General features: G+C 36.7%; 3 protein-coding genes across 8 annotated transcripts; 2 read left to right on the top strand and 1 right to left on the bottom strand.

Moving 5' to 3' along the window:
• On the top strand, positions 1 to 2,372 carry LOC113692462 (glucan endo-1,3-beta-glucosidase 5-like). The gene is made up of 2 exons (XM_027210873.2): positions 1 to 398; positions 993 to 2,372. Exons 1-2 carry the CDS (start codon positions 64 to 66, stop codon positions 2,131 to 2,133), a joined length of 1,476 nt encoding a protein of 491 aa, XP_027066674.1. The 5' UTR covers positions 1 to 63; the 3' UTR covers positions 2,134 to 2,372.
• A 656-nt stretch (positions 2,373 to 3,028) lies between these two features.
• On the top strand, positions 3,029 to 8,178 carry LOC113692923 (uncharacterized). Of its 3 annotated transcripts, none has more exons than XM_072052910.1 (6): positions 3,029 to 3,899; positions 4,443 to 4,540; positions 6,675 to 6,699; positions 6,807 to 6,872; positions 7,015 to 7,149; positions 7,391 to 8,178. In XM_072052910.1, exons 1-6 carry the CDS (start codon positions 3,314 to 3,316, stop codon positions 7,411 to 7,413), a joined length of 933 nt encoding a protein of 310 aa, XP_071909011.1. In that variant the 5' UTR covers positions 3,029 to 3,313; the 3' UTR covers positions 7,414 to 8,178. The 3 variants fall into 3 exon arrangements, with proteins under 3 accessions (XP_071909011.1, XP_071909010.1, XP_071909009.1); XM_072052908.1 differs by having other exon boundaries at positions 3,039 to 3,899; positions 6,807 to 6,927; XM_072052909.1 differs by lacking the exon at positions 7,015 to 7,149 and having other exon boundaries at positions 3,031 to 3,899; positions 6,807 to 6,927.
• An 885-nt stretch (positions 8,179 to 9,063) lies between these two features.
• Positions 9,064 to 22,147, bottom strand: LOC113692537 (alpha-aminoadipic semialdehyde synthase-like). Of its 4 annotated transcripts, XR_011815836.1 has the most exons (26): positions 21,857 to 22,147; positions 21,371 to 21,635; positions 21,193 to 21,279; positions 20,965 to 21,094; positions 20,637 to 20,810; positions 20,321 to 20,403; positions 19,546 to 19,653; positions 18,506 to 18,581; positions 17,854 to 18,025; positions 17,228 to 17,324; positions 16,953 to 17,119; positions 16,263 to 16,320; positions 15,187 to 15,327; positions 14,356 to 14,703; positions 14,021 to 14,101; positions 13,701 to 13,766; positions 13,040 to 13,157; positions 12,828 to 12,957; positions 12,396 to 12,475; positions 11,774 to 11,932; positions 11,178 to 11,330; positions 10,625 to 10,859; positions 9,886 to 9,994; positions 9,643 to 9,804; positions 9,485 to 9,554; positions 9,064 to 9,321 (listed from the first exon to the last, which is right to left on the bottom strand). XR_011815836.1 is itself a non-coding variant. In XM_027210953.2 (25 exons), the coding sequence occupies exons 2-25, from the start codon at positions 21,617 to 21,619 to the stop codon at positions 9,269 to 9,271; spliced, it is 3,153 nt and encodes a 1,050-aa protein (XP_027066754.1). In that variant the 5' UTR covers positions 21,620 to 21,635; positions 21,857 to 22,147; the 3' UTR covers positions 9,064 to 9,268. The 4 variants fall into 4 exon arrangements, 3 of the variants coding, with proteins under 3 accessions (XP_027066754.1, XP_071909008.1, XP_027066755.1); XM_027210953.2 differs by lacking the exon at positions 11,178 to 11,330; XM_072052907.1 differs by lacking the exon at positions 11,178 to 11,330 and having other exon boundaries at positions 21,887 to 22,133.
• Between the last annotated feature and the right edge of the window lie 2,006 nt (positions 22,148 to 24,153).

Below are 24,153 nucleotides of genomic sequence, written 5' to 3'. Positions count from 1 at the left end.
TAGTTGCACACCAGGCAAGGGACGAGAGAAACGAGAGCTTAGGGAGTTGACTAGCGCGAAAGCATGGATTTTCGCCTAGTGTTTAAGCTGTTCTTGGTTTGTTTATTAGGTGAAGTCTTGATGGCAGAAGGGTTGGCATGCAACTGGGGAACGCGAGCAACGCATCTCCTTCCGCCTGATATAGTGGTGAAGCTAATGAAAGACAATGGAATTGACAAGGTGAAGCTGTTTGAAGTCGTGCCTGATGTCATGAGGGCTCTCGGCAACTCAGGAATTCAGGTGATGGTAGGGATACCAAATGATATGTTGGCTTCCTTGGCAAGTAGTGTTCGAGTTGCTGAGGATTGGGTAACCCAAAATGTTTCCAGATATGTTTCCAGGAATGGCGTGGACGTAAGGTTAGTTCTTGCATTCTTTATATATCCTTGATTGGAGTTGTGAATCATGCGCATTAATTACTAAATACGAACTTAATCTTAAGCTATAGGATGTCCCCTAATTATTTAGATAACACTTGGACACAATAAATCGATGAGAATATGTTCGTTACATTATTATATTATAGGTGAATAATACTCTTTTAAAAATGTCCCGTCTATCATACATGTTTATCATATAAAGACCCTATAATAATAGATATATTATATTTCCATCTCCTAAGAATATATATATATATATATATATATATATATATATAAATTTATATGTATAGTGCATGTTTTTCCTCACAAAGAGGAAGAAATATACAGGGGAAAAGAATAATCAGTAGGAATGAAGCTTTTAGCTAGAGGGTTCTCTCTCTCGCCAAGAAAGTTCCAAGAACGTGGTGAAAACGGCCATATAACATACAGAGACATGTCTTGTCTGAAAACTTGTCACTGTTTAAGTGTAAACATTTCGCATCAAAACACAGTTAAGCTAAAAATCTTAATGCCCACAAGGTGACAAGCAAAAGCAGCTGAAGAAACATATCCCTGTTTCTTTGTCTTCAGGTACGTCGCAATCGGGAATGAACCGTTTCTGAAAACCTACAAAGACATGTTCACCCATACAATATATCCAGCACTTGAAAATATCCAAGCTGCCCTGATCAAAGCAGGTTTAGGCAGACAAGTCAAGGTAACCATCCCAATCAATGCAGATGTGTACCAATCAGATAGTGGCATGCCATCAGGAGGCAACTTTCGCCCTGACATCCAGGGTTTGATGATCTCAATTGTAAAATTCTTAAGTGACAATGGAGGCCCTCTGACCATTAACATATACCCTTTCCTTAGTCTCTATGCTGACCCTCATTTTCCAGTCGACTTTGCCTTCTTTGATGGCACTGCAGCCCCTGTAGTTGATGGAGGCGTCACCTACGGCAATGTCTTTGAAGCCAATTATGACACTCTAGTTTGGAGCCTGGAGAAAAATGGCTTCCCAAATATGCCTATTATTGTTGGCGAGGTTGGATGGCCAACAGATGGCGACGTCAATGCAAACATAGAAAATGCTCGTAGATTCAATCAAGGTCTGCTCAACCGCATAAATCAAGGCAAAGGAACGCCAAAAAGGCCGAGCCCGCCTGATATTTACCTGTTTGCTCTCATTGATGAAGATGCCAAGAGCACAGAACCAGGCAACTTCGAGAGGCATTGGGGCATATTCTACTACGATGGAAGCATCAAATATCCCTTAAATTTGGCCAACAACAAGAATGTCACAGCTGCCAAGGGCGTTCAATATTTGTCGAGGCAATGGTGTGTCATGAGGCCTGATGCTGACCCTTCGGATCCCAATCTGCCACAGAGCATAAACAAGGCCTGTACCTATGCAGACTGCACGAGCCTTGGATACGGATCGTCTTGTGGGGGCCTGGATGTTAGAAACAATGCTTCTTATGCATTCAACATGTATTTTCAGACCATGAATCAGACGAAAGGGTCGTGCGACGAGTTCTCCAATTTGGCGGTGATCACTTCCATCGATCCTAGTACTCGAATTCGGGGCGGCGCATGTCGATTTGAGATCATGATCGACGTTGGAAAAGGCGGGAAGACTCGAAAACCTACCACTTCATCAGCCGGAAGAATGTATAATTCAATCTTTGCCTGGTCCTTTCTGCTTGGACTGCTAGCTTTTGTCAGCTAGTCTTTGTTCCCTTGATGACAGCTGATTCCTAGGCACTACGTTGATTGCAACCTACGCTGAATAGAATTTGGATATTCTTTGGCTACACTATGCTTGATTAGCGGAGTTGTTTTGTTGTTTTCCGGTTTACGTCCATACATGAATGTAACTTGTTTTTGTTCCTTCTTCCACCTTGCGGAACTGTGGAGAAGCTCTTGAAAATGCAAGTATGGAAACAGTTTCGATTGGCTTGTGACTTCCATCTTGCGTCTGTCTGTGATGCTTTTTTTTTTTTTTCCATTATTAATAGGTGGAGTATATTTTAGTTGGATACGAGTTTTTTCAAGTTCCACTCAATGATAATCTCTTATTTTAATTCCTGAAATCTCAATATTATATAGGATGATAATATCTCAATTTTAACCACAATGATAATACTTGTACCTGGAGAAGAAAAAGTATACAACGTAATTGTTTTCTGGCAAATTTGACGCTTGAGTTCAAATACATCTGTAGCACCTTCAATTAAAAAAGTTTTAGAATTTTTTTTTTTAAATATATGGTGTTCTTATGTGCACTATATACTACTAAATGACAAAAAATAACTGAAAAGGTGTACAAATTAAGATGACGACCCGTTTAGTGTTTTTGATAAAATTAAATTGGAAAAGTATCTAAAAGAGATGTGATTAGTCTTGTTAATTGTTTGAAGAATTATAAAGTTAAATCGAAAAATTGTCTTAGAGCCTTGATTGCGTGAATGTAAATGATAAACAGAATACAATTATTAGGCGTCTTAAAGAGCATTTGTGCTTACGTCAACAACCTTGTTTGGATTATCAAGTGTTTAACCGGGCAATTTGGAGGAGCTAGTTACTTTCTTTTTATTATTTTTTATTCAAGACTCCAATTCTTGAGTACTTGCAAATTTCAACCACAGAACAATATTAATAATAATGTCTCTAGGGCAAGAACAAGAAAAAGGCTCTTAGAAAACAAATGAAGCTGAAATCTGCCCTCTTTTCTACACATTCGTCATTTCCTCCAATAAATATTCTATTCCAAGAGAACATTCCATTCTTGAATTGCTCAGATTTCGCTAAGCTACGCGCCTTTATTCTTCCTCTCACTTTCCTAAAATTTTAGATGTAGCAATAGATCGAATAAATTAAAAAACAAAAATCCATTCATACCTATTATTATGATACATAGGCGAAGCTGTTTCTTCCGCTTAGTATCTGTGTCTATATATAGAAGAGATCATCACCACCGCCTTTACAGCCACCACCATTGCTGGCTTTATTTAATGGCCGCGGCGCCGTCCACCTTTTCCGTTGGCCGTAAGGATTTATTCCCATTTTTATCCATTCAAAATTCTTCCTTTTCCTCAGCTTCTTCAGCTATTGATTTGAATTTACATAGTAGCGGCGGGGGGTTCGGAGGAGCAAGAAGTATTTGTTTGAGGCTTAAAGGATGCGGCTCATCTGAGAATATTAATAAGAAAAATGATAAAAATGCCGGGTTTAGTAATGCTGGGGACGGCGGCGGCGGCGGTGGTGGTGGGGGGTTTTGGCTGCATAAGGCTAGGGCAATTGCGCCAAGCTTGCAGCAGCATTTGTTCCGTGAACTAGTTTCTAAGGATATTAAGTTCAGGTTGGAGAATGCTTTTGACGGCCATGGTGATGACGGCGGAAGGTGTCGGAATGATAGAGGAGGCTCCGTTGAATTTCCTGAGGATCAGCATTTGCCGCCGGAGAAAATTGCAGTCGCCGTTGATGTTGACGAGGGTAAAAACCTCTTCCCATTCAAATGAAGAAGAAAATAAAGAAGGAAAACAGTAATGGATTAGCTTCCTCAGAGTACCATGTGTTTCAATTTACAACTGTTAATCTTGACGCTGTAGGATATACAATGCAGTTTGAAACTTGGTTTAAAAAATTGATTTTTTTTTTGTTATCGCTGTTACATGTAAGTTGCTACTGTTAGTGTTTTTTTCTCGTTGTCAAAGGTTACTCCAAGGGCGGGAATGGTTGGCATTCGGATAGTTTTCATTCTGCTTTCGTCGAACGGTGTTGTTGATGTCTTCATTTTAGTTGTGATTCGTCCTACGTAATTCTAACTGGAGATTAGACTGGTTGACTCTCATGTTAAGTTTAATAATTGTTGTCGGTGGTTCAATTGCTTAGTTTTAATCTCCTGGATTTACTGGCTTAAGCAGATTTCTCGAACACTGCTGAAGACATGTCAACAAATCAATAAGTTTGTACTTTAGGTTACTGTTGTTCTCCTGCTAATGTGGATGTTGCTTTCTCTACTGATTTTCCTTGCAGTTCTTGGCAACTTTGTATCAGCTCTCAATCGGTTTGTTGCAGATCGATACTCCTCAAATCACTCAGTTTCTGAATACCATGTTTATGAGTTTTGCAAGGTATTCATCAACTGGCATTTAATACTGCATGACATGTCTCTGAAGAAGTTGAACATCAAATGTGCCTTAATTATATGCAAAACTTTCCTGTGTTAGATGCGGCCTTGAAATTTATTAGTTCATGCTTTAGTAGATTGTAACTATGATTGACATGCTTTTTTATTTTATCGAAAAGATTATTTTCCCTGATACACATGTCTTTTGTGAGGTATGCCCTTTAGGAAGTTAGAAGAGCCTGGTCCATGATCAAACTTGTAACTCATTTTGTTTGTTCACTGCACACATGAGCTGTAGGAATAGATCATCTCATTGGGTACATAAGCAGTCAATTTTCCTTTATCAGTGAAGCTGGTAACAATATAGATGGCCTTTTTAAATACAAGGAAAGGTTGAGTTTCCCCTCCTGGGATGGGGTATTGGAAAGAATTTACTGGTCCAGTTCTTTCCTCCATGCTTTTGGTGCTCTAACTCCGTCGCTGTTTGTTCTTTTCTTTATTTCTTCTGTTATCTACTCTTCTCTTGTCTCGTTCTTCTTCCTTTCTTGGTCGCATAATTCACAGTTTAACTATACTTCCACGCATGTGGCTTTCTTTTTGCAAATACTTTGCAAAAAATTGAAAGTTTTCTGCTCAAATACTACTAATAGTTTGGAAACAAGGCACTGAGGAACTGTCTCGAGATATGGATTGATCTATCATGAGCATTGAAATTTAATTGGCCAAGAGATGGTGGTTCTATTAGTGGAAGTTGGATTTTTTTCTGCAGTTGTGGACACAAATTGTGAAAGGATTGGTGAATGAATTGTCCATGCATGTGGCTTTTCAATGTGCAATGGTGGCTGGGTGAAACTTTTGCTGTCTCTGGGCTGCTGGGTGCAGTGACAGACCTCTTTGCTAATCTGTTAAATATCTATTATCTATTCACAGTATTATTAAGACTGATGGTTGTTTCTATTTATTGTTGCCATGGATCTGGCCTTGAATCATGAATGCTTTGGAACTTCAGAAATAGAGCCAGTTGGAACCATATTTAAAGCATGCAAATTTACCATTGGAATTGCCAAGTGTTGAAACTAAACTTTTCCTTTAGTTTGTTTAGTATGCTTCAGTACGAACTGAAACTGATGCTTGCTGGTGCCGACTATATCCAGTGGTAACTGTGAAATCTTTCTATGACATACTGAGATGCCAGTTGGAACTAGATTTAAGGCATGCAAATTTACCATTGGAATTGCCAAGTGTTGAAACTTTTCCTCTAGTTTGTTTAGTATGCTTCAGTACGAACTGAAACTGATGCTTGCTGGAGCCGACTATATCCAGTGGTAACTGTGAAATCTTTCTATGACATACTGAATGCAACCATTTACTCCCCTGTTCTTGCTTGACCAGTTCGTTGCATTTTCCATGACACTTTATCATCTCAAGAGTACTTGAATTCGTCCCTAGTTGTTGCAGTACCGTATAAGTGAGCCGAAAAGACTTGAGACCTTTTCTCCTTTGCCCCTACATTGTTTCGTGGGATGTGGGTTCTAGGCACTTGTCTTTTTATTAATTGGTGTTTGGTGGATTTGCCTTACTTTTTAATGGATCTACTGGAGCTGGAAAGATGGGAAGAGAAGGCAGCTTTTGATCAACGTTTGAAATTTTTTGTTTCCAGCCTCTATTTCAGGTGGACTGTATGGCTGAAGTGTCTATTCTTCGGTGTAGAAAATCTCTACCATGAGGATAAAATTTTGCATCTATCTTGCCGATACTTTAGCTTATTCTTCACATTGAACACTGTTCACATTCTAAGGTGTTAGCTGATAAAATTTTGCATTTATCTTGCCGATACTTTAGCTAATTCTTTGCATTGAATACTGTTCACATTCCAAGGTGTTAGCTGCTACTCCTCTTTCCTCATTTTGGCTGATCTGTACGAGTTCTTTGCCCCATAATCTTCAATTTTACGTTTACTACTACATTTGTGTGGACAAACACAAATGTCCATGTGCGTGTACATGAGAGAGTACTTGGGCCATTATGAAGCCATATGATCATGCCTGTTAAGTACTTGCAGTTTAGTAGTACATTTTTAATAAGAGAAACATATGTTCTCTTCTTCTCCCTGATTTATATTTGATCTGTTTTTGCAGATATGGAACTGTTCTCGGGATGAAGGTGTAGTTCGATCCTTTGTTTCTATTATTTGGTTAAAATTTAACCTATCTGTAGGTTGCATACTAAAATGATTTTAATGTGACAAGAGTTTCCTATTCTTGTGACAGCTGATACACGTGTTCATGAGTTTTTTAAGACGTCTTACTTCAGAACAGGGATTCATCCAATCCCAGGTGCTCGGCAGGCTCTTCAAAACTTGTCCAGATTTTGTGATCTGTCCATAGTTACGTATGTATTTTGTGGATCTCACATGATTTGCCCTTTCTCTTCCCTCCTTTGCATATGGCAATCAATTAGTTTGACTCATATCTGTAGGTCCCGGCAAAATGCAATTAAAGAACACACAATTGAATGGATCGAGAATCATTATCCAGGACTTTTTCAGCAGATCCACTTTGGCAATCACTTTGCATTGGATGGAAAATCCAGACCTAAATCTGAAATTTGCCGGTATATTGTATCTTTGGCCTTAAAAATCTTATGTTTCCAATTTTTTTGCCTGTTCCACCAGTAAATGAGGATTTTCTAAAAATTATCAGAAAACTGCACTCCGAATTTATTGTGTTAGCATGTGTACCATCTATATCTTTGTCTTGGTCAACACACTGTCAGTCAGTTTCTTACCAGGGATTTTTGGATTATTTACTTGGAAATCTTTGAATTTTGTGGCTTATTGTTATGTTTCTGTCAGGACCTTGGGAGCAAAAGTTTTGATTGATGATAATCCAAGATATGCCATTGAGTGCGCTGAAGTTGGAATTAAGGTTCTTCTCTTTGATTATGAGAATTCTTACCCTTGGTGTAAGACAGAGTCTGTTAACCAACACCCTCTGGTCACTAAAGTTTACAATTGGCAAGAGGTGGAGCATCACTTAGTTTCGTTGGAAAAATCCTGAGATTTTTTTTTTAATTTTTTTTTTTATTTCTAGGATTCCTAGTTACTCTTGGTTTATAGTAAGTATTTAATAAATTGATTCTACTGGGAAGCATCAGAGAATATCCTGAGATGGGTACTTTCCTATGTTATTGGCTTTTGGCAAAGCAGCCAACTTGATACTACTGGGGAAGTTGTGTCCTTGATGCATCAACCAAAGAAAGAGGAAGGTTAGAGGAAGACACTATGAACTGCTTCCGATAAGTGGTTTTTCCCCACTATTTGGGGATTGTAGGAGGTCAATATGGGTTTTGGCCTGTAAAATTGCCGTGGCAAGGCCCATTCAAGCATCACAGCTATTTCATTGTAGGAGGAAAACATGAAATTTAGGCATGCTTCTGTTCTTAGTAAACACTTTTGCACTTATGGTTCAAACGGTTCCAAGGATCGATTGTACGGTTTTACGCACCATGTTCAACAAGATTTTACCAATCCTTGGATTTGCAAGCCTGTAAATATGTTATATACTGTCGAGTTTTAGGTGCTTAACTCTCTTTTTGTGACAAAAGACATTTTAGGATCAATAGTATTTGATTGGTTTGACATTGCATTGTATCTTTTTATAAACGTTTGTTTTGCCCGGTTTACCCCATGCTGGAATGGAATGTTGTCTTCAACGTATGGGCGACTTCATTGCATCGGTCTGCTGGAGGTGCAGGGTACTATGGATCTGTCAAAAGCAAGCGCTAAAAGTAATCAAAATATTAATCCATTCTCATTAATTGATCAAGAAACTAGACCCCTTTCTGGCAGCTGCAACGCCTATTCTTCTGTCCGTAAGCATCGGAATAAGTTTTCCAGCTCTATAATAGAGTCGATGGGCTTACATAGCTCATGTCCTTTTAATAACAATTGCTGCCATGTAACAAATGCAAATGTTTTTAACTTAAGAACGATTGTTTTACTTGTTAAGGGGTAATTCATGAAAACAGACCACTAACAGGCATTTTGTTTTCACAGATTCTCAGAATTAGCTAAAAAATACTATCGAGCTGTTCTAGATTGTTTAATTCTCGCCCCATTTACTTTTCCTTTTCCTTTCCCTGTATCTAGATTTTTATGACTTGAGTAAACAAATCCAAGCATCATTGACTAACCCTTGATGAATAAATAATTATGCCAAATATCGACTGTAATGAAGATTATTCAGATAGTAACAGCTCGTTTGCTGACAATAAAATTGACTAATTGAAGTTTAATTTAAATGTCTACAAAAATACCAATTATATCATCAATAACATGAATTAGAGACACTATTCATCTTTAAAAATAATTTTGAAAAATTTATGATCAATGTGCAGGTTCAAATTGTATGCTTGACGCTCAGGGCGGGAAGAGTGTGGAGAGGGATGGAAAGATTTAAAAAAATAAATAAAATTTATCCATCCCTCGTTCTGAATTAAGACAAATAAGAAAGGAATGACATTCGATTGAAGGGAAGGGACAGAGCTGCATCCACCTTTTCATGCTCTATTTATGCTGTGTTCATGTAATTTACAAAATAATACACTGCCCTAGCTTGCGAGTATACTGGGGACCATCTGGTTGGATGGCCTGAAAAGTGCTTATTTTCATTGAATTCAAATGCGTATCTGAAACTTGCAGCTTTACAAGAATACAAAGTTCACTGTTTGGCTACTCGATCTTCTCCAACAACTTGAAACCATAGGCCTCCAAAATCTCGAGCGCTGCAAAATAGAAAAAAACCAAAGTAACTTGCGTATCTCATTTATTGAAGGAGACGCGCACGTAATCTTGATGCTTGTCTTACTTTGTCAGATAATGCATCAAAACATGAGTATCTTCTTCCCTACCAAAGAACCTAAATAAAAGAAGAGACAAGAAGTTTACCTGGCATGTAGACTTCTGATATAATGGGCCTTACGACACCATTTACTTGGATCTTGTTTGCAAGCAAAAGCTGCAATAGTTTGATATAAGATGGATCTAGTTCGATAAATTGATCAAAACCAGATTTGCAAGACCAGAAAACTGAAGCAAGTCATTACCAGAGCTCCAACTGCTGCTGGAATCCCAACCGTAAGCGCCATTGCTGTTGTGGTATTTCCATCCTTGGTCCTCCCAAATTCCAATAATGTAGCTCGATGGTTTTCCGCAGGTTGGCCATCTGGAAAATCTACTTCAACTTCGTGGTGCAACAAAACCATGTCCTACCCACCAACAACTTTATTACACGACTAGCAAGAGCAGCATATACAAAACTGTAACTCAGAGAATGCATGGCCAATTACTTGTTCTGTGCCTGAATAAACTAAAGCTTTTTCCATGAGAAGGCAGGTAATATCAAATGGACTTTGACATGATGCTGGTATTTCTGTTGACTCGTGAAATCCCAAAAACCTGTTTCAAAATGGAAATTCATAGAGCTTTAATACTTGGGGACTTTACTTCAACACAGTGCAAACCGCAATAAGAAAAGGCAAAAAGATTTAAGATATTGAAATTATTGTTCTCATTCAAAATTATTCATAATCAGTGTCATTACTAAATTTGCAAGTTACTGTCACAACCAGAAGCAAGTGGAAATATGAGGCATGTAGTTCTGGGGAGCATGTACATCCAGTTACGAAACGTGACAAGTTTCTGCCTATTCTACACATAATATCGATACCGAGTCTGTTGAAAGATTCCAAGAAAGTTGCCAAAATTTCATCAGTAACTTTGGAAATGTTTAACATCATAATGGAAAAATGTGAAAGAGAGAAGAAACAGGGTGCAATGTCCAACACAGGAAAAAAGAAGGAATAAGAACTAAAACACCAAAAGGGGACACACAGACATTTCTCGCTCCGTTCACTCAAAAAGTATCAAAAGCAAATGCGTCTATTTATTGTTTTTATAGTTCCTTTAGATGGAGCAGGAGTTGTTTCAAAATTGGGGTTCAGCTTCCTGCCCCTTGCAAAGCTTTCAACATTTCTGCTAGTCTATGAAACTCTGCTAGGCAGAACAAACCTCTATGCGTATACTTACATAATGGTCTTGGCCGTCCTGACTGCAATTTCTCCCTGGCAAATTCCAAGTGTAGTAATTCTTTCTGTAATTTCCTTCTCATTCATAGCCAACCCATCCAAATTATTATTATTTAATCTAAGAAGTTGAAGTAAAGCTTTTCTGTATGTGGGCTTTTCACCATTGTTGAGGGTACTCAAAGCTTCGGTATTGAAGAATCCAATTTTTGCAAGTGCTCCCATTACACCACTGAAACCTGCATGATATATGAATGCATTAGCTTTACATATCATCAAGCCATTAAATTTCCAAATATTGACCCATAAGGAAATAAACAAGGCACCTTTGGGCCTTGTAGATGATTTCTCAAGTATGGGCGGTAATGTAACATTAATGGGCGTGTTCTGAAAAATGCTTAGTTTGTCTATTCATGTTATGACCAATTGTATCTGTTTCAACCAGTCCCTAGATGGCTTTGTTTGTGACATGCATGATTTGTTTGGCTAAATAGCTAACTTTTTTACATTTAGATAGTCCAGTTAAAATTACCCAACTGAGTTTGGCATATGCTAACCTTACAGAGAATCACTTTATTACATGTATCTTTGGAATTTTTCTCAAACATGCTCCCCAACCACCTTTTTGTCATATACTCACACTTCACCATGAAGTGTTATTCTTTTCAAAATCTCTTCTAAAACCCGCAATCAAACTGGTATCTGACAGCCTGAGCAATCCAGAAAGGTAAAGTATGTCTTCTTAGAACATTTTAATAGCGTATGAAAACTGAATACAGGATATGCAAATGCAGTCTTAACACTAATAGATTACTTAACACTATCTCCTTGAAATATAATTCTCACTCTGTCAAATTATGTACATAAGCTAATCGACTCATTAATCATGTATTATAAACATTTCTAGTTATTTAAAGGGCTGAATGTTAAAAATCTCAACCTGACAACCTAAATTGCCAAGTTTTTTAACATCTTGGATATCTAGTTTTATGTGGCATTAAAAATTGTTATGCCTATTAACTAAAGTGTCAATGATAAATTTATTTATCTGAAGGGATTTATATTGCGAATTGCCTCAATCCAAAGTATGAGAAAATAATACAATGTGTAACCTAGAGATGACATAATATAAAAGCACAGAGACATATCATGCCTTCATAACGCAGGGTTCCACGGAAAACTGTTGATGCTTCATTTTCTATTCCATATAGCTCTCCATACAGTAAAGAATTGCGATTTGGAAGACATTCCAATGCAAAAGCTGGAAGATCTGCTAGCCGAATCCTTGAAGCCGAATCATAAAGGTGGTCTCCTGCATGTATGCATCAGGAATAATCAAGAATTTAAGGAAGAAAAGGTGTAATTATTCTTTTGCTAAGACAAACAAACTTTAAAGCCCCAGCTAGGAATTAACGCCTTGGACACCATATTAGGAGAAGCTAATACAAATTACTATCATTAAAACCTAGCAACAATTCCAGAACTAGTTACCATTTTACTATATCAGAAGCTACTATCTTATCTGATGCGGGAAACTTACATAAACAATGAGAATAAAAACTCAGAACCCACATAAAGATGAAGTCAACAGAGGATTATTCATGATAAATCATATTGGCAAGTAAAAGATTTGTGAACCCACATAAAGATGAAGTCAACAGAGGATTATTCATGACAAATCATATGGCAAGTAATAGATTTGTGATCAAAGGAAACGAACCTGAACATGGTGGTTACTTCTACATTTACTAGTCATTAAGATATTGATAACTCACCATTGACACGTACAATCTCTCCATGATATCTATAGGTGGCTGGATTGCGCCCAGCTCGAATAGCCCCTGCTGGACTCCAACTGACAGTAATATTGAAATGGTATACTTCAGTGCGTCTGTTTATCTTGACGAGGGAATAAATACAATGCACAAAAAAGGAATGAAAATGATTTCGACAGGAACTTTAAATACTCATACATAACTCATCTCTGAGACATGCAATATGACATTATAAGCAGCAGAGGGCTTGTGGGACACAGACAGAGCCTGAACATGATATATTATGCAGTCACTAAAAGTACAATGCTCACATTCTGCTGAATTGGAAGGAGAACAATATACTTCTGTACAAGCAACAGGAGACCTAAAGAAGCTAATACGTTGTTGATTGACGAGTGTACCTCTAATGCAGCAAACTTCAAGGAGCAATACCTGAATTTATAAGCTAATGGGTTGTTTGCAGCTGCTGGAGATGGAAGACCACCACAGTAAGAAGTAAAGGACCTAATCTTCCCATTTCGTTTATGTGCTTCATTAATCATCTTCATCGCCATCATGTGGTCTGCAATGAGAAAGTGTTAACCATTAATCAATTGAATGTCCAACTGAATATCAGCATTTTTTAGCACCAGGATGAAGTTTACCTATTCCAGGATCTAAGCCCATCTCACCAAGAATTGTAATACCTGCAACCTTTGCTGCCTCATCTAGCTTTGACATGGAGTCATCAACATAACTAGCAGTAACAAGATGTTTCTTCAGCTGCAATTAGGAGAGGTGACAAGATATTGTCTTATGCAAAAAATAAAAACAAAAAATAAAAATAAAAAAGGCATAACTGGGTCAGGTGAGCATTTTGCTATGTAACCTGTAAAGCCCCAAGACATCATGGTTATTGTATAAGTTCAGAAAATGAAAACGAGAAAAGTTTGAGATGATGTCGTAACCTTGACCTAGTTCAGTGACAGAGGACTGTCACATGCAAGAATTTCTCTTTTAACCTCATTTTCAGAGGTTGTGATCACTTAGCAGATAAAGATTAGGGTACCTTGTAATTATCTTCCAATTATTTTTATTAGCAGTAAGTTTCTGGGCCAAACCCCTAACCATCTCAAGGTGGCTTTGTTCCCAAAAAAAAAAAAGTAGGAAAGAAGATGTAATAAATGAACTCCAGTATTTTGTCCTTGGTGGTTGACTTTAACCAAAATTTTCTAGTAGGCTCAGCTACTTCTGGGCTGTACAATTTCAGTTAGAGCTAACAAAAAACCTAATCAAATTCAAGAACATGAAGGTATCACTTAGTACCTCAATACAAGCAGTTGCTATGATGTTGTGGCAACTAGCAGGAAGTAAACTGATAACAACATCAGCCTGCACAAGATGAAGGTAGGATATTGACAAAGTAAGATTATGGATGCGGCACCAAAATAGATGATTTCATAACCAATTCAGCTGCTAAATGTTCACCAATGTTGACAGGTTGATGGTGTAGTTGAATAACATAATATAACAAGAAATATAGCATCTAAACTATCAAGGCACCAACAGGATGCCAACTTCTCCTTGTTCTTCAACTGGAGTTTAATTTGTTTAAACATTCTTTGATGAACATGTACAGATTATACCTGTGAAATGTGAAAATGAAGATTTTCATGATTCATCACATCAAGTTGAATTGCTGTTGCACTTGGAATTCCTTGAATAATCTGCACCGAGAAGTGAAATGAAAATTTATTTCAGAATACTATACAGAAAATGGACAGGCGACAAGGGAATAAACAAGTAAGCAATCAATGACGAAAAATTTGCTGGCTAATGCCAAACGTGTCATTATATGCTTCACTCAGACATGCATTGGGATAAACAAAATAGCAAAGCAAGGGCAACGGACTTCTGTTTTTCTACTTTTTTTTTCCCTCTTTAACAGGTTGATATACTGCAAAACTTTATTCTGCTGTACCTCTTCTGCATCCTTCAGGTATAGAGAAGCAACAACAACTTCAATGGAGTTTTGCTCCTCAAAAGCAGCTTCCAGACATGAGTTCAGAACTTGTTGTGATGGAAAACTCCCTATTGATGTCAAGAATTCAGCAGCTGGTCGACAAACACGCCCCGCACCTAAGATGAGGATTACATTTTTTTTCTTCATATCATATCCCTTCTCTACTTCATTCTCATAGAATTTACCAACCTTCAGAGATATCTTATTTTTTGTTATATCAGCAAATCCATCTTCTACACTTGGATTAGCAATTGAAGTTAGAGAGTCGATTATTCTGTCCAGGACTTCTTTATCATCAGCTCCGACCTGTCCAAAACATGAAATCACTAATACAAGTAAAAGCAGGTTGGGAAAAGAAGTAGCCTAAGGCCAACAATCAAAGGCAAATATGTATGAGTAGCCTAAAAGAACTTTCACTAGCAGGATAACCATGTCCGGATGATCAGAAAGTCATTTTTAGAAGGATGAAGTAATTGGATATTTGGGTGGCAGAGATGTCTCTGGTTTTTAAGCTGTAAATTTCAAATCAGAAGTTGGAATGAGTTTTATGAAGAGTAGGAGAGATATTTCTATCCAATCTTTATTGATCACCAGCAACTGTTTTTGTCCCACTTCATTACATATTCTATGCAATCTTCAGACTTTAGTAAAAGCCAAAATACACATGCAAGTGTCAGCAATTGATTTCCAATTATGATTTGTAAGAACTGTGCCTGTATTGGTGCACCTGTCAATGAGTATGAATTCCTCTTTTTTGTTTTGAGGAACCAATGTTACAGGTTTACTCACCTCAAGTTCTGAATAAGACATAGCATCTGTACTTTGGCCCACTTGGCATTTAACCAAATGAAAGGAGCCACCAGCCGCTTCAATAATATCCAGAGCCTCATTAATAAGGAATTGATCAAACAAGTGACCACTTAGAGACACCTGTCATTTGACAGAGTAAAGAGTGACTTTAAGAGTCAATTAAAAGCATGAATTTCAAAAAAAATATATTTAGGGACAATCATGACTTGATGTTTCCACCATAGAAGTATGAGTTCTTTAAGCACATTCACTTTCTGTTAAAGCCTCAAAGTTTCCTACAGCTTAATCAACCACATGCTTCACCAAGAGCAGCTAGTCAAGTATAACGGATGAAAATTGTAGAAGCATTGCCTATTGTAATCTATAGCTATTGATGGATTTTTAGCACTAAAAATTTCAGCATACAAATTCTTTCAAGACCAGAAAGTTCAGCAAGACAAGTTTCAGCTTATAACACGCCAATTTTAGGCCCAAAAGAAGGAGAAGATAACTTAAGTGAAAAAAAAACCAAAATAACAGGAGGAAAATAACAGCAGGTTAAAGAAGAACAGAGAAGAAAGCATCACTTCAATGAAGAGAAACAGAAAAAGAAAAGAAAAAAAGCATATTTGCAGCAAGAGAGAAGGAGGATAAAGACAAAGAATCAAAGAAAGAGCAGCTTACGTTGTTTGAGAGAGGAATGAGAATCAGGGAGGGAGAAAAAAGAGCAGTGCGCAAAATTGCTCTAGATTTTAGCACTTTGTTTATTTATTTAATTTTATTTTTGTTGTTGTACAGCCAATAGTATTCAACAAAAAGATAGTGCATTTTTTAGTTCCTTTTATTTTTTCTTGTGAACAGAAAAATATGAAGATTTGGTGCAATATAACATCACATAACAACATTTATACAAATCCATACCCAGAGCAAAGATAAAGAATACCCCAAAGCGAAGAATAGTATTACTAACTATTAGAACCAAGTAACAGTTCTGGGCATGCATTTCCTTTGGCTGAGAATGCCAAATGCAGTGTACTATAACGGAGTAGCAGAGGTGGTCTACCGGAGAAACATACCAATGTAGTATACTTCTTCTTATCAGGGTAGACTTTTTCAAGATTTCTAGAAGGATCTCTGCATAAAAACACATTACGTGAATTGTTTGGCATCATGTTGGAAGTAAGAATTTCATACAAGATCTAACTTGTACAAAGTTCACAACAAAGAACACTAAATCAGTACACATAAGTAGAAATAATATCTCGATTTCTCAATGTCTCGAATAAAGCAATTATAAGATGAAATTAATAAAATACTCCAAAAGAAAGTAGCATAAATTAGAGGGTCCTTGAAAGCATGAATCCACAAGCCCTAATAATATTTTCTTTCAAGCTAAACTTCTACATGTACAAAACTAAGCATAAACATGATGGTTTTCAATTCAATGACTTCAATATAGTTAGAAGTTGACTTGATACCTATAGACTTATACGGGTACAAACCTAGATGCATCATATTAATGTGATGTTTTCATTTTTCAGAGTATGGATTTACATTGAGAACTTGCTATGAATTACGAAATAATTGTGGGATTGCTCAACACTTGTTGAGTTCTAGGAATGAAGGTTTTAGAAGCTAATCATTAAACTAGAGCATCTAAGTTGCAATTGCTGTGCATGAAATTGTAATTGACAAGTATTTTAAATCTTGAAGTGAGAATAAATATAACAGACAGAAGGAGAAGCAAGATTACGTGAGCTACTTACTCAACATCAGAGTTTTGCATCCGCCGTATATATTCATAAAGTGGAGTCAGTGCTCCACGATGAGCTATGCAAGCTCTCTTTAAGTGCAGAGGTAACTCCTCAATATTTGGTATAGAGATTAAGCTTCCAATAAACTGGGATAAAATATCTCCAAAATGCTGGGAAGCCTTTATTTGTGATTAATGGAGGAGATAAAGTTAATAAGACATGACAACCATAGCATATTTATGTCAAAGAAGATGAGAAGATGATGTTAGATAAAGCATAACAATAACCTCTTTTGCAAACTCGGTTGGAAGAATGTCAACAGCAGAGCAGATCACTCCCTCACCCTCCAGATCATAATGGTACGAATTTTGGAAAGGATCATATCTAGAACCAATCATTGTCAAAAGTAATGGCACAGAAAAAGAAAAGAAATGCTTCAGGGAAAAAAAAGAAAAAGAAAACACATGGAAACATTATTAGGATTTGAAGGCAACAACTGGATGCCTAAACCTCGAATATGCAATGGAGAGTATCTAGCATCATAAACATGACAAGAAAAACATAGTTCATATGAAGATCTATCCAAAGATCAAATAAATGCATTGTTAGTTTTTTGCCAACAGACAACTTCCCAGGGCAGCAATTTCATGCAATAAGAATTTATGGTTAGATGACTACGAGTCTACCCTGTTAGGGTAGAGAGGTATGGCTATTTATAATATGACTAATTTAAGTATTTTTTCCAACCATTTCATCTAGAGTATTACAACCACAACCATGTTATCCTGGTAGAGAGATTTAATGATTGTCTAGTCAAATTCAGTTAATTTGAAGGGTGTCACACCAAATTGTCCTGTAGAATAGAAGGAAAATATAATTCAACAATGATGTAGTGAAAACCACCAAAGCGTACCTAAAGAAAGGAGAATCAATTGCTGTGGTTTGGTTAACAATCTCCAATGAGCCACCTATGTCACATGTAATGTCACAAATTCCAATGAGTGGACAGCCTTTACTCATCAGATCTTGCAGCTGCATGGTCGTCAATAGCTGAGGAAATCTTTTCTCCCAATACATACAGTTAACTGCAAGTGGGACAATGCATGAAAAGAAACAATTTGAGCTAAACATTTAAAAATAAACAAATTCAGTGCACAATGCTTTTGAACTGTTTGAAGATATTTTATGGCCTAGTCATGTAAGTTTAAGCCTGTTCAACACTGAATTACTTAAAAATTCACCAGATATGAGTTTGGGCTTGGAATTCAGCATTACATACCTGAGGTTTCTTTGATATCAACCCCAAGAAAACCATTACTAATACGAACAGGCATGCCTAATACTCTTCAAATTAAGTATTACAATAAATGTTGGGGTTGTCCAAATTTCTGTTATTCTTCCTTCGGCCAAGCTGCTTTTTGGTTTCTTTATATCTGGAGAAACATTCTTGTATGATTGAATTGATAAGCATGGCATTCATTTATGTCTGGTGAATTTTGTGATATAATTTCCCACCTTGGTGATACCATAACTCATTACTGAAATTGACGATGAAGAAAACAAACCTATCACAGATGCATAAGGGGCAATCTTTTCATGGAAAACAGGAATGTAGTGCTCTGGATGTGCGTAATAGTCAGCCTGAAAGAATCATAACTTCATCATCAGCAGAAATTGCACGAGTTATCTTGAAAACTGGTATAGACATGAATGCTAAACCTGCAGCTGAACTCCTTAAGAGAAGTTCAGAAACAAAAGTTCCTACAAAGTAGATCTAAGGTTCACAAGATATTTTCATCTCTTATATATTTAGCATTCAGCAGGAAACTATTACAATTCTGCAAAGCAAAGAACCTAGCTCAGGTAGCAAAACTACACGGCAAATTTTTCATTATGAATCAGACATCAATGAACTAATAAAATGATGCATGGATATTTAATTATTCTATGATATGTTTACTCAGTTTATCTTCACAAAGAATTACATGAAAAGCAGATGTTTGTCAAAACTCTTAATTTTAGACCATGCTGATCAAGCAGGTAAAATCACACACTGGCAGAATTGGTTGATAAAAGTGAGCTTAAGTACGTCGACCAGCTCCAAAGCAAGAGGATAATAACAATGAAACTACCAGTTCTCTCTCATTATATGCAGTATACAGAGACATCTATAGCTCCCAAGCAATAGGCAGAAGACTGTAATAATGGTATTAGCTCCTTTTTCAAGGCTGGAAAGTGGAAACATAAGTAACTGTTGGACTAAGTGCCCACAAATGACTATGAAGAATCGTTGACACAAGAATTGGGAGGATGTGCTTAATTTTGGCTCAAACTCTCATTTACTTAAAGATGTACGCCTGTCACAGACTGTACTCAAGAAGTCCTGACACAAACTTGGCATGTGCACCTTGGACTGCTTTGGAAGACATCTCCAGGATGGTACCATGTGAACATTAACATTTAGGTTTGCATTGAACATATAGTTCACAATATAGAAGTTGCTTTCCTGAAACCTAAAAGACTAACCAAGAAAACTGCATTCTCATGCATCCAAAAAGTTCAATTGAAGAGTCAGAACCTAAATAAAAGAGATATTATTGTGTACCTTATCAAAAAATTTCGAAGGTTCTTTAGGTTCCACCATGTCCTTAGAGGTTACAACACAGCCATAAACTTGAAAGACTCTCTTTGCTGGACGGGCAGGATCTTTAGCCTGTATGCAGTAGACACATTTTTGTAAGACCGAACATAGTAGGCTCAAAGATGAACGAGGGATGAAAAAAAATAAGGATATCATTTAAAGTAAAGAATTGGTCATTAAATGAAAACTGTCCATTTCAGAGATAAGCAAAGAAAGAGACAGAAAAAAAAATCTCAACATTTCTTAAAATTTGTATTTGCGAACAAGTCTACTTTGCATGAAAATAATTCTATACTTGATCATCAACTTTACCAATTACATGGGTTGGATAACTAATAGCCAAATCATTGCTTGGTAGCAAACTTGGTTTTGTGTATCATCTCAAACAATTTTACCAAAGAAACCAACTTAAAATAGAGAATTCCAAAATCAACTTAAGCATCAGCCAAAAATGCAGTAATCATTTCTAGAAGCCACTTATTCAACTTTTGAAAAATTGCTATAGGTATGATAATGTTGTTTTAAAGTTGAAAACCCACTGAGGTGGCCAGCCAACGCATTCAAGCAAGTTTGGGTTGGATGTGGTTCTTCTTTCTACTTCAACATAAAAGCATGCAATTCATCGGCAAAAGTTAATTTACAACAGCCAGAGAAATGCAATAACGCCTGAACACATTGAAGGACAAATGAAGTCCATGGAAGTAAATTGTACTGTCTTGACGAAAAAGTCTGTGACTACCTTCCCAAATATTTCAGGAAGTCTGCAAGGATCCACGAGAGTGTGAGGCAGAAGTTTAAAGATCTCTTGTGCTCCATGTGAAACTACAGAAAATATCAAAAACATAAGAAGATCAATAGAGAAATCAAATGGTATTAGCATATAGCATAGAAGATAAACAACACAGAACAAGCAAGAAATTACACAAATGCATTCAGAAATAATGATATCAAAATGGAAAAACAAAGTATAGCATATGCCGATATGGAGCATGATCATATCATAATCTTTGCATTATAACACAGAAAAAAATGGGGACATGGCAGATTTAGAGTACCATTTCCTGAACCAGTAAAAACAAAAACTAAAGGACAGATTCCAGATGGAAGTCCCATGGTGGCAATCTCTTCCCCAACCGAAATTACTGCAGCCTTAGCAGCAGCTAATGAAGAATACATATAAGATGCTCCCAGAGACAGGAAAGGAGTTGAATACCCAAGACTAAGATACCCTGCATTAAGAAGAGAAATTAAAGAAATTACTGATAAATAGCATTTGAAGGAGATTCTGGTTTTAGGTTAGCTCTGCTATGTCAAACTACATAGCATTACATAAAGAGTAAGTAAGAAGTTGAGGCAACTCGGATTGAAAAAACAGGTGCATACTCTGTCCTAATCCATGTAAAAAGTCAACCATTCCAGCTCTACCAGCAAACTTTCCGAATGCTAGTAATCTCTTTCCATGGTCTCCAACAATAAGCTCATAATCAAACAACGAAGCCTTCTCAGCTAGAATCTAAACATAACAAATTATGTCAGAACAATGCCAAAACTATCCAAGTCTAGATCAAGTGCCCAAAAAAAAAAAAAAAAAAGCTTTTGAGTCCACTCTACCTTGTCAAGCAAGGGCATATTTTCCCTTTGTGCCTTGTGAGTATGTGAGAAAAAGGCATAAGCCCTGTCAGGAAGTATCATATCCAGCTGCCACCCAAAAATAAAATAAAATAAAATGATATGACCGTCTGATTATCAATGAATATCCCAGAATCCAAATTGCAGAAAAAGTTGGCACCTTGGGTTGTTTAATGCCCAAAATAAGGCCACAGTCCGACAAATCCTCAGAAATTTCACAGCCCACATCCTCATAAAGAGAATCATGATGAATGCGCTTGGTAGAAGGCTGAACAATGATCCGGGCCACCCCTGTTTTGCCTCTACCTCCATGCAACAGTTTTGCACAGTGGGATGGCGTGAGAGGCACCCTTCTTTCCCACTTGTTGGTTGATTCTGATAAAATCCCCACCACCCCATTTCCCAACATGGCTACCTTTATTCTTCTGCACCCAAAAACGTCACAAGAATATCAACTCATTAAAGTCACTATATCCATGATAAGAATATCAAATAAGATCCCACTTTGTCATTTTATACATAAAACACCTAAAATCACAACATACTCTTCAATAATTAATGGTTATATCAAATTCTTCAACATCAGGGAGAAAAACTAATAAGAACTAACAAAATGCGATTGTTAATGAAAAAAATTCAAAAAAACCTGCAAGTTCAAGCAGGTGAGAGTTCTGACTTAGTAGAAAAATTCCGGATGAAAACGTCGCTCAGAGCTTTCCTGCTACTGTCAATGCTTGCGTCTGATTAAACATGTCTGTTGCAGTAAGAAAACTAGTAAGAAGTTTTCGTGAAGAGACAGCTTTCTGCAGAGCTCCGTCGTTGTCAATGCGTGATATACTATCAGAGTGCGTGTCCGAGTCTGATAAGCAACTCGAGGATCTCTGGATTCGACTGCAAAATATAAGTACGATTGTCTTCTATTCGACGTTTCTGAGATAGATTACCGTGTTTATACAGCCATCACACTCATGTCCCACTAATATTGCATATGTGTGATTAATGTGATATACATTGGGGAAAAGAAAAAGAAAAATTACGTGACATGTGAAGTCAACTAATGGCGACGGTGAGGCCTTGATCCTCAAGTCCTGTCTTTTTTCTATTCTCCCCTTTTTTTAAGAGTCTACTCATGTTAAAAAGAAATTTGTCTTCGCAAAAAGTTTTGAATAAGTTCGATTTAGTCATTATCATGACGTAGAAGCATACCTCACGAATCCCATAAAAGTCTTTATGTAATTTATCAGGTAGTGTTGATCCTATGCTGTGGACATTGGGCAATCCATCTTAGCCAGATTACTTGTGGGAAAATTTTTTTATAATTAAGTGGAATTAAATTTTTTAAATAAATTTTGCTCAAAAAATTAAATGATAAACTATTTATTTAACGTGACATACACTCGAATGTATTAAATTTAGTACGTAATAATTTAATAACGTAATGAATTGAGACGTCAGATTTCACATCTCAATTTTTAAATTTTATTTTATCAAACACAATTTCACATTTTAGTTTTTAAACGGTAACTTTATCAAAGTCACCAGTGATGATGAGTAGTATTTGGAGTATTGCATAGTTGTTTTGATTGCTGTTTTCCATCGAAAAATTACGTCGTTTTTCGTAATCACATTTTTTTATTACTTTTTTTTCTTGCATACATCAAATCGCTATAGTAATTTTTTCAAAAAAAATCATGAAAAATGCAATCCAAACACAAACGGTTCCATACAACCGTGTCAATCTTCAATTGCGTGTTTGATCATTTATGCATGCATTTGTAAGCAAAATTTTTCTCAAAATAGCGAATAAACTATCGAAATGGTGCGACTTGAGAGAGTGAAGGTCTTAAATATGCAATCCACAGACCAAGTTAAGTTAAAGTAAAAAGGCATGATGATGAAACCAAATAATTTTCTATTTCCTTTTTTCTGGTCGGAAAATAGTTCCCATTGGATTACGACATGACGTGGGTATGGCGAAGGGATGGGTATTGGACCTACTCGGCTTAGTCGTTTGTTGACGTGGGTATGGCAAAGGGATGGGGATTGGACCTACTCTGTTTCGTCGTTTGTTGCTCTTTGGCGTCGGTTTGGTGCTTGGGGTCTTTTTCTTTTTCTTTTTCTTTATCAATAGGCAATTTCTATATTAGTTTTACTCCTATTCTAGTATAACTTATTTAAGAGAGGGCCAGCTCAATCAAGAAAAATAAACGAATATATTACACACCCATTTAAATTTAAAGAAGTCATATATTAGTGACAAATGATAAAAGATCAAACCCTTAACTTCCCGACCTTTAAACACACTTCCGGTTTTTACGATGGCCAGCAGCCAAAGGGGATTGAACCGTTCAATCCTTTGGGGCTTTTTTTTTTTTCTTGTTTAATGTCAATAGACAATAATCTCTGTGAGATTTCAATTCTTTGTCACAAAGACACTAAGATCCTCGTTTGGAAGGTGAGTTTTTTGAGTGTTTATCTAAAATTTTACTATAACTTACTGTAGAAGTTTTTTTTTTAAATTTTTGAAGTGTGTTTTTTTGTAATATTTTGAAGTGTATAGTTTAAAAATTTTAAAATCTTTTTTGAGATTATTGTAGTTAAAATTATTAAAAAATTTATAGCAGATAAACTGGACAAAAAACTTGACTTCCAAACAAGGCCACCCGTGATCCAGTGCAAGAGGAGAGTTTTTAGAACCTTACCTCTGACTGTTGGACCAAATCCAATGATTCAGCCCTTTGGGATTTCAATCACGTTGAACGACTGGAACTCGACAGGCCCACGTGGATATTCACGTAAAAGTGGTTGGCCTTTAGGCTCTTTCTCAGACTTTTTGGGTCCACATCAAATTCTAGTTAATTGTACTGCATCATCCATTAAATAATTGGCACCGGTAGCAATGGTAGGGATGGGCAGATGCTAACACGTACAGTAACACCCCAC

This window comes from Coffea arabica, chromosome 6c (assembly GCF_036785885.1).
Source record: "Coffea arabica cultivar ET-39 chromosome 6c, Coffea Arabica ET-39 HiFi, whole genome shotgun sequence".
Lineage (NCBI taxonomy): Eukaryota > Viridiplantae > Streptophyta > Magnoliopsida > Gentianales > Rubiaceae > Coffea > Coffea arabica.
The sequence above is the reverse complement of the archived record's forward strand: the minus strand, read 5'-3'. Positions and strand labels throughout refer to the sequence as shown.

What these genes read in the sequence shown, in the direction of transcription:
- LOC113692537 (XM_027210953.2), bottom strand. Translation starts at nt 21,619, where the DNA reads ATGTTGGGAAATGGGGTGGTGGGGATTTTATCAGAATCAACCAACAAG. An exon ending in CTTCGAAATTTTTTGATAAG is followed by an intron (nt 18,582 to 19,545) that starts GTACACAATAAT and finishes TGATTCTTTCAG; the next exon opens with GCTGACTATTACGCACATCC. An exon ending in TTCATTTTCACATTTCACAG is followed by an intron (nt 13,767 to 14,020) that starts GTATAATCTGTA and finishes CATCTTGTGCAG; the next exon opens with GCTGATGTTGTTATCAGTTT.
- LOC113692923 (XM_072052908.1), top strand. Translation starts at nt 3,314, where the DNA reads ATGATACATAGGCGAAGCTGTTTCTTCCGCTTAGTATCTGTGTCTATA. An exon ending in TGTGATCTGTCCATAGTTAC is followed by an intron (nt 6,928 to 7,014) that starts GTATGTATTTTG and finishes TCATATCTGTAG; the next exon opens with GTCCCGGCAAAATGCAATTA. An exon ending in CCTAAATCTGAAATTTGCCG is followed by an intron (nt 7,150 to 7,390) that starts GTATATTGTATC and finishes TGTTTCTGTCAG; the next exon opens with GACCTTGGGAGCAAAAGTTT.
- LOC113692462 (XM_027210873.2), top strand. Translation starts at nt 64, where the DNA reads ATGGATTTTCGCCTAGTGTTTAAGCTGTTCTTGGTTTGTTTATTAGGT. An exon ending in AGGAATGGCGTGGACGTAAG is followed by an intron (nt 399 to 992) that starts GTTAGTTCTTGC and finishes CTTTGTCTTCAG; the next exon opens with GTACGTCGCAATCGGGAATG.